The sequence below is a fragment of the Xenopus tropicalis genome, chromosome 3 (assembly GCF_000004195.4).
Source record: "Xenopus tropicalis strain Nigerian chromosome 3, UCB_Xtro_10.0, whole genome shotgun sequence".
Classification (NCBI taxonomy): Eukaryota; Metazoa; Chordata; class Amphibia; order Anura; family Pipidae; genus Xenopus; species Xenopus tropicalis.
In genome coordinates this window covers 149,443,476-149,453,255 of record NC_030679.2, presented here as the reverse complement: position 1 = coordinate 149,453,255, position 9,780 = coordinate 149,443,476, and the positions used below count along the sequence as shown (strand labels likewise).

The window sequence follows — 9,780 nt, the reverse complement described above, 5'->3', positions numbered from 1 at the left end:
AAAAGTTAGAGCTTGGGGCCCTTTGACAAGTCTAAGGTGAATAGTGTTACACAGTATAATATAGTGAGGGAATTGTGTATTTTGTAAGATTGTACAATGCTGCATATCCTTGTAGCGCTTTATAAATAAAGTTATACATACACACATACATATCCGCCTGGAGTTTGCCGGCTCAGTTGTTTTCTTGCCGGAATATGGTGTTTCTGTGTTCCTCTCTGAGGGTAACATGGGATGTTTGGCTGCTTCCTTCCACTTCTGCCTTTACCGCTCCATTGGTATACATATCCCGCTCTATAATCCTTGGTGCCCATCTAGAACTTGGATTTAGTACGTTCCTCCACTGCCCTCTGATATTTGCCAATTGCCTCCTCTGTGCAGGTAAGAAGAGCTTCTAGTTCCTCTCCTTTCAGGGTATCTTTAAGCTGTTTCTCTGTTTGTTTGATGGATGGGATGGTTTCCTATAGGAATTTGATATTTAGTAGGAAAATATCAAAGAAACACTTGTTGACGATTTGTTCATAATGTTTTAGTTTGCATTGTCCACAAAAATGGTAGGTCTGAGGTTCACCTGAAGACCTCAGGGTATAGAGTGCTCAATAATAGGGAGTGCTCAATAGTATGGAGTGCTCAGTAGTATGGAGTGCTCAGTAGTATGGAGTGCTCAGTAGTATGGAGTGCTCAATAGTATGGAGTGCTCAATAGTATGGAGTGCTCAATAGTATGGAGTGCTCAAGTACATAGTGCCCAATGTGTATAATACCTTTTGTGGGGAGGGTTCTATACAGTTAGTAGACCCAACCTACCAGGGGTTACACAGTGTATACAGAACAATATTTACTGTAGCTCAAACAGAAAAGTTAGAGCTTGGGGCTCTTTAACAAGTGAATAGTGTTACACAGTATAATATAGTGAGGGGAAAGGGGAGGGAAACTAGGAGGGCTTAGATTTGAACAATGGGTTAGCCTACAGATGTACTACATGGCAGCCTAATGGAAGCAAACTGCAAAAATATGAAGAATTTCTCCTTCAAAAAATACCCCAAATGAGAAAAAAAACTATAAGATGTTCTTTGTAAATACATACAGCATAGCCAGTAACCAGATAGGGAACGTTCTACTGAAACGTTGAACTATTTTACAATCCTGCCTACCAGATACACCAAGCCTCCAATGACCTTCCATGTTGGCTTAGGAAAGAGCCAGAAACCTAAGAGATTGCCTAGTCAAGGCAGATACTGGAAACAAACTGAAACAAAGGGTAACTTTTCCACAGAAACCCAAATTTGGCAATTTTCCTGTTTTCCTTGAAGGCAGTGATTTATTAAGGCAATTCCTTTTCCCATACTGTTTTGCTATAACAAATGCATGTAGAAAACATGCACTCACACCCTTATTTGTACTGTAAGGCAAATACATTTATTGCTACAGTAAAAGAATTCCGTAAAAACTCTTTATTTCAGGCGGTTTAACAACCTACTAGGAATTTTTAGGACCTACTAAGAATAATTTGGACCTGGTGATATTTAATAACACTGAACTCATCTCTAACATTTGTGGGGGGGGGCATTTGGGGAACAGTGATCATAACATGGTCTCTTTGAGATAATGCTGCAGGCATTATAGTAGTGATGAGCGAATCTGTTCCGTTTCGCTTCCCCGTTTCGGCTATTATTTTGTCGCCCGCGGCTATTATTTTGTCACACGGCTATTCTTTTGTCACCCGCGGCTATTATTTTGTCGCACGGCTATTCTTTTGTCGCCCGCGGCTATTATTTCGTCGCACGGCTATTCTTTTGTCGCCCGCGGCTATTATTTTGTCGCCCGCGGCTTTTATTTTGTCGCACGGCTATTATTTTGTCGCCCGCGGCTATTATTTTGTCGCACAGCTATTCTTTTGTCGCCCGCGGCTATTATTTTGTCACACGGCTATTCTTTTGTCACCCGCGGCTATTATTTTGTCGCACGGCTATTCTTTTGTCGCCCGCGGCTATTATTTCGTCGCACAGCTATTCTTTTGTCGCCCGCGGCTATTATTTTGTCGCCCGCGGCTTTTATTTTGTCGCACGGCTATTATTTTGTCGCCCGCGGCTATTATTTTGTCGCACAGCTATTCTTTTGTCGCCCGCGGCTATTATTTTGTCGCACGGCTATTATTTTGTCGCCCGCGGCTATTATTTTGTCGCACGGCTATGCTTTTGTCGCCCGCGGCTATTATTTCGTCGCACGGCTATTCTTTTGTCGCCCACGGCTATTATTTTGTTGCCCGCGGCTATTATTTCGTCGCACGGCTATTCTTTTGACGCACGCGACTATTCTTTTTTGACGCCGGCGACAATTTTTGGATGTGCAGCAAATTTTTCCTCGGCTAATTTTTTCATCCGTTTCATGAAACAATCTGCCAATGGAGAAATGCAGAAATTCACCGCGAATCCATGCCTGGCAAAACATTTCATCTATCACTAATGAATAGTGATGAGTGAATCTGTCCCGTTTCGCTTCGCCATAAAAGTTTCGAAACGGCAAGAAAATTCTTGAAACGGCGAAAAATTCTCGAAATGCATATGCAATTTTTTTTATCACCCGTGTCTTTTCTGTCACCCACGTCTATTTTTTTTTTACATGACCGTGCCTTTTTTTACGCAACTGCGCCCAATTTGACGTGATTGCACCCTTTTTTTGACGTGACCGCGCCCAATTTGATGCAACGTCACTTTTGGCACCAAATTTGAACTTAAAAGTGGTTTCTGGTTCGTTTTTGTATTCTGATCCTTGCTAAAGCCTTATTTTGTTTGCCTCGCTGGTGTTTTGACTGTTGACTCACGATTCTCTGCTGCCTGCTACCGACTTTTGCCTGACTTGACTACGCCTCCACTTGATCCCTTCTTGTACTGCGTTCACCAGAATACCTTGGCCGTGTGTAGGATCCCTGTCCGCTCCACCACAGAAAGGGCGTCGGTCAATACTGGGGTCAGCAGGGCTCTCCTGCTACACCTAAAAGTTACTCCTGGCAGTTTACGGGCTCCTCTACCCTAAAGTCCTTAACACCAGCACAATCCCTAGTTGCGTTGGTCCCCAAGTGCATTCTGGTAAGCGTCCGTCCCTTTGCCTACATGCCTATACATACTAGGGTTGCTCTTAGTGATGTAGGTGGGTGCATTTTGATACCGGTCAAATCTTGGCGCCAATGGGTTTGGTGTACTTTTTGCTTTCTAAGACCCGTCTTTGTACGTTCTGTTCAGGTCCCACTCAAGACTACTTTTTGGTTGTTTTTTGGTTGTTTCCTGATCATGTATAGTTGCCTTGACCTTATGACTGACCCAAGTTGATGAGTTGACTAATCTATTTAGGTGCATCTACCTGTGTAGCCTCAGTTCCTTGGTGTAGTGGGTTCTCTGCTGGTATCGCCCCAAAAGGGTGTTGGTTAAGACCAGTACTAGTTATGGTAAGTCTCCCTTTACTTTGGAGATTTGATTAAGCTTTTCTTACTAACAAGTTAATTGCAAATTCCCAACAGATTGTCTCTTGTTCTCTCTCTCAGGAATCCTCATTCTTCTATAAGAGACTACAGTACAATAACGTTACACAGCACCAAGTCGATGAATCTCGCTGGAGAGAGAACACGCTGCACTTTTCTGTTCTTTATCCGCTAGACGGGCAGAGACCAAAGCAAGTCTGGATTTTCCTTTAAACTAAAAGTAAGTGTATAAAACTGCTGAAATTCTTATGGAACTGACTCAGGGGGAGGCGCTAGAGAGCCCACTTAGATACCTTGAAAGTAGTGATGAGCCAGGAATGGATTCGCAGTAGTGATGAGCGAATGTTTTCGACAGGCATAGATTTGCAGCGAATTTCCGCATTTCGCCATTGGCGAATTGTTTTGTGAAACTTCCGTGAAAATTTGCCATGGAAAAATTAGCCACGCAGATTTTTTTTTTTGCCTGTGCATCAAATTGGGTGCAGTGCCGTCAAATTAGGTGTGGTAGCGTCAAAAAAGGGCGCAGTCATGTAAAAAAAGCGCGGTCGCGTCAAAAAAGTGCAGGCCACAAAAAAACATGCTGGTGACAAAAAAATTGTGCGACAAATGCGCTTCGTGAATTTTTCGCCGTTTTGTGCATTTTCTTGCCGTTTCATGAATTTTATGGTGAATTAGTGATGAATGACAGATTCATTCATCACTAATTTGAAGTGAAATTCCACATTTCGCTGTGCGTCAAATTAGGCGTGGCCGCATCAAAAAAGGGCACGGTTGCATAAAAAAAGGCGCGGTTGCATCCAAAAAAAGCGCGGGCAACAAAAAATAGACGCGGACAACAAAAAAAATTTTTTGCGACAAATGTGCTTTGCAAATTTTTCACCATTTTGTGAATTTTCTAGCCGTTTCACAAATTTTATGGCGAAGCGAAACAGATTCCCTCATCACTAATTCGCAGTGAAATTCCACATTTTGCTGTGCGTCAAATTAGGCGTGGCCGCGTCAAAAAAGGGCACAGTTGCATCACAAAAAGCCGCGGTTGCATCCAAAAAAAGTGCGGGCAACAAAAAATAGACGCGGGCAACAAAAAAAAATTTTGCTAAAAATGTGTTTCGCACATTTTTTGCCATTTTGTGAATTTTCTAGCCGTTTCGCAAATTTTATGGCGAAGCGAAACAGATTCGCTCATCACTAATTCGCAGTGAAATTCCACATTTTGCTGTGCGTCAAATTAGGCGTGGTCGCATCAAAAAAGGGCACGGTTGCGTCAGAAAAGGCGCGGTTGCGTCCAAAAAAAGCGCGGGCAACAAAAAATAGACGCGGGCAACAAAAAAACGTGCGACAAATGCGTTTCCAGAATTTTTCGCAGTTTCAAGAATTTTCTGGCCGTTTCGCGTATTTTATGGCGAAACGGGACAGATTCGCTCATCACTAATTCGCAGTGAAATTCCACATTGCGCGAAACGGACACAAAAATTTGGCAAGAAAACAATTTGTAAGTGAGGGTCACTTTAAAAAAAAAAGTCGTGGTTGTGTCAAAAAAGTTGCAGTCGCGTCAAATGCATTGCGGTCACATCAAAAAAGTTGCGGTCAAATAAAAAAAAGTAGTGCACGTCAAAAAAGTCGATCAGTAGCCGCGTTATGCGATTTTGTCCTTTTGACCATTTCCTTTTGCTCCTTCCCATACATCCCATGCTACATAGGAACAACACCAACACTTTGTGCGTGGAACTTTAACACCCAGTGCCCAAAGCATTTACTGACCTTTTCTAAGGCTGAAATATTCTTCCTACTATCAATGTAATCCGAGTTCTTGGCTAGATATGCACCTCCCCACTCACACACGGCCAGACCAGCACCCTGGGTGCAAAGCATTGGGGAAGTGGAAAAAGTCCCTGGACTTTGTAAGTGACTCATGTAATGTCCATTACTGGCTGTATCTGCAATTACAGGAACTCAAACTATAGCAACAAATGGGAAGTTGTACTCACCACTAACTAAACCATTCGGCGGGAGGAGGGGGGAAATGAGATTGTGAGCATAATATTCATATAGACAGAAACACTCCTCAGTATATATAGGGCATTAACCCATTCTGTGCATTAAGCTACCAAGCAATGCCCTCCCCTTTATACAGGGATTGTTTGTCCATATATTGCAATATATTCAAGCTGCCCAACTGTGTCACACTCACCCCCGGCCTGTCCTACACTCACTCACCCCCGGTCTGTCCTACACTCACTCACCCCCGGTCTGTCCTACACTCACTCACCCCCGGTCTGTCCTACACTCACTCACCCCCGGTCTGGCCTACACTCACTCACCCCCGGTCTGGCCTGTCCTACACTCACTCACCCCTGGTATGGCCAGTCCTACACTCACTCACCCCCAGTCTGGCCAGTCCTACACTCACTCACCCCTGGTCTGGCCAGTCCTACACTCACTCACCCCCGGTCTGGCCAGTCCTACACTCACTCACCCCCAGTCTGGTCTGTCCTACACTCACCCCCGGTCTGGCCTGTCCTACACTCACTCACCCCCGGTCTGGCCAGTCCTACACTCACTCACCCCCGGTCTGGCCAGTCCTACACTCACTCACCCCCGGTCTGGCCAGTCCTACACTCACTCACCCCCGGTCTGGCCAGTCCTACACTCACTCACCCCCAGTCTGGTCTGTCCTACACTCACCCCCGGTCTGGCCTGTCCTACACTCACTCACCCCCGGTCTGGCCAGTCCTACACTCACTCACCCCCGGTCTGGCCAGTCCTACACTCACTCACCCCCGGTCTGGCCTGTCCTACACTCACTCACCCCCGGTCTGGCCAGTCCTACACTCACTCACCCCCGGTCTGGCCTGTCCTACACTCACTCACCCCCTGTCTGGCCAGTCCTACACTCACCCTCGGTCTGGCCTTTCCTACACTCACTCACCCCCGGTCTGGCCTGTCTTACACTCACTCACCCCCGGTCTGGCCTGTCCTACACTCACTCACCCCCGGTCTGGCCTGTCCTACACTCACTCACCCCCGGTCTGGCCTGTCCTACACTCACTCACCCCCGGTCTGGCCTGTCCTACACTCACTCACCCCCGGTCTGGCCTGTCCTACACTCACTCACCCCCGGTCTGGCCTGTCCTACACTCACTCACCCCCGGTCTGGCCTGTCCTACACTCACTCACCCCCGGTCTGGCCAGTCCTACACTCACCCCTGGTCTGGCCTGTCCTACACTCACCCCCGGTCTGGCCTGTCCTACACTCACCCCCGGTCTGGCCTGTCCTACACTCACCCCCGGTCTGGCCTGTCCTACACTCACTCACCCCTGGTATGGCCAGTCCTACACTCACTCCCGGTCTGGCCTGTCCTACACTCACCCCCGGTCTGGCCTGTCCTACACTCACTCACCCCCAGTCTGGCCTGTCCTACACTCACTCACCCCCGGTCTGGGCTGTCCTACACTCACTCACCCCCAGTCTGGCCACTCCTACACTCACTCACCCCCGGTCTGGCCTGTCCTACACTCACTCACCCCCGGTCTGGCCAGTCCTACACTCCAAAATAGTGGGTTTGGTGCATCCATAATCTGATTTATGAAGAATTCAACCTCTTTATTACACATTTTACAAAGAGACTGAGTTTTAATTGCAACTTGCTTGTTTTCAAGGCCAAAACTCCAAACGGTTGCCCTTTAATTGGCCACCATTGGGAGCTGGGAAAGGTGGGAGGTACAACATGGAGCTGGCCACTGCACCTGTATAAACTATAGCAAGAAAGGGGAAGTTGTGAATTCTACAGAATTATTTAGAAATACATCTGCAGTGAATTTAATACCTTGATCACCTTTGACCTGAACGTATTTCGGTTACTGAGCATATTACTGAGCGTGTAAAATAAGGTGGAGACACTTTCCAAGTGTTAGTGCTGAAGGCCCATTGATTCTGGCTTTCAAAGTCTATTAGAAGAAGACCATAACTTGCATGATGACCTTGGGGATATGGGTGGGTGAGAGAGCTCATACTTGCTCAGTTCTAATCTTATTTCTCACAGGTTCCTTTGGTAATTAATACAAGAATCACCTTGTGGAAGATGTAAAGCAGCTTGGAGAAGATATTTCCCCTCAACGGCTCCAGAATCTCTATGTCAAGAAAGTGACCTTTGAAAAAGCATTTTGTAGACAACACAATGGACCATAGTTTCTAAAGCCTACACTATGTAGACACATTTGATTTTAGTATTGAGAGAACCTTTAGCTATTGTTGGAACTCTCACTGCACACAAACATCTGGAACTCAGTGTCGGCCTCTCTTTGTGCTTATTTTAAACCCTAAGGGCTTTATACCCTTTGGGATGTTTAACCTATTGATAAGGTGCCCATTATAATGATTTCCCACCAAAGTTGAGAACCTATCTACCACCTTCTTCATTTATTTCCTTCCTTTCTCCAGAGCTTCAAGTGTTGGACCACTTTTATCTCAACTTACTGTTTTGTGGGGATGACTGGTGAGTACTGTATCTTGCACTTTGTATTTTTCCCATTTACTGTATATAAAACCAATGAAATTCATTGTTTTGAACATGTAGTTGGAGTTTTATTTTTCCCAAATTGATATTATCTTCTAATATTTGTCTTTACTGTCCTGGAATAAAATATGGATAATGATATGAATGCAACCAGTAACAATGGAATCTTTCTCAGAGGATTCGGAAACCTTCATGATTTCAAGATCCCTTTCTTCTTCTTGTTTTTTGCCATTTATATGTTGACTTTAACCAGCAACCTCTTAATAATCATATTGGTGTCAACACATTATCATCTTCAATCCCCCATGTTCTTCTTTCTTGCCCACCTTTCTTTTTCTGACTTGCTTGTTACTACAAATATACTGCCTAACATGTTATTAATCACACTGACTGATGGTGGCATGGTGTTTCTATCAGGGTGCCTCACCCAGTTCTTTTTCTATGGTCTATCAGCAACCACGGAGTGCCTTCTGCTCTCAGCCATGTCCTATGACCGATACTTGGCCATCTGCAAACCTCTGCATTATCATACTGTTATGGATTCCAAACTTTGCTCCAGCTTGGTTATTTCATCATGGTCCTTAAGTTTTATCCTGACAATCATTCCAATATATTTTTTGCAAAGATTGAGGTTTTGTGGGATCAATGTGATTGACCATTTCTTTTGTGATCTTGGGCCTCTCTTGGAGCTCTCTTGTTCAGACACATCATTTGTGAAACTAGAGGTATTTGCCATGTCTACACTTCTGACCATGGTCCCATTTGTTTTCATCTGTGTAACCTATGTCTATATTATCCTTTCCATCCTAAGAATATCTACTAACACTGGAAGGCAGAAAGCCTTTTCGACCTGCAGTTCCCACCTTGCAGTTGTGTGCGCTTTTTATGGAGCATTGTTTGCTATGTATGTGGCTCCATCAAAAGGGGACTCTGCTATTAACAAGGGTGTTTCCCTGTTGTATACTGTGGTGACCCCATTGTTCAACCCCATCATATACAGTCTAAGAAACCAAGATATACGAACGACCATCAGGAAATATCTAAGGACACAGAAACCTCATATTTAACATTGACACCAATAATTGTATTTTTTATTTGGTCATGCTGCATGATTCTAATAAAGAGAATAAGACTACTGAGTTGAGAGAGAAATTGCCAGTACACTGAGTCTGGAAACCTGCTGGTGAGACTAAACTCCACAAGAACCCGTTCTCCATTTGGGTTTTGAGCAACTGATCTCTCTTGTTAAATTTATTCTATTTGGTCTGCTGAAGATCAACTACTTTTCCAAGCCAGATGCTAGGAGAATAAAAAATAAAAGAAAGTCCTTGTAGGACCAGAGCAAGACTTAGAGATATAACCAACCATAAGTGCCTGGAGAGTGGGGTGGGCCAGAGAGCAAACTCCAGAAAATTTTTGGGAGAGGAGGTCAGGAGTTGTTGGAGAAGTAGCAGAGAGAACAACTAAAGTATGAGGTCCACAATGAAGATCTGTAAATAAGCCAAATCTCTGCTGGTAATGGAATGGTGTCTGAAATCTTGGTAGCTTGCTAGACATGTGACATTGGACCTTCCTGTACACAGGCCTCCAAGCAAGCCATGTGATAGGCCAGACAATGAGTAAAACTACCTCCTGATGATTTTCATTAGGAGTTAGGGAGGTTAGGTTGATACGGTAGGCCAAGCAAGATGTTGCCCATTTGAATAGTAGAATTAGAGAAATCTGCCCATACTCACATCTCTTTGAGTTTTGTACCTTTGATAAGTAAGGTGAGCTTTATTTGTGCCTT

At 44.7% G+C, this 9,780-nt stretch overlaps 1 protein-coding gene across 1 annotated transcript; it reads left to right on the top strand.

Moving 5' to 3' along the window:
• The first annotated feature begins 8,119 nt into the window (after nt 1-8,119).
• LOC108646263 (olfactory receptor 6C4-like) lies at nt 8,120-9,058 on the top strand. Its single transcript, XM_018092733.2, has one exon. It carries the CDS (start codon nt 8,120-8,122, stop codon nt 9,056-9,058), a length of 939 nt encoding a protein of 312 aa, XP_017948222.2.
• Nucleotides 9,059-9,780: the final 722 nt, after the last annotated feature.

What these genes read in the sequence shown, in the direction of transcription:
- LOC108646263 (XM_018092733.2), top strand. Translation starts at nt 8,120, where the DNA reads ATGGATAATGATATGAATGCAACCAGTAACAATGGAATCTTTCTCAGA.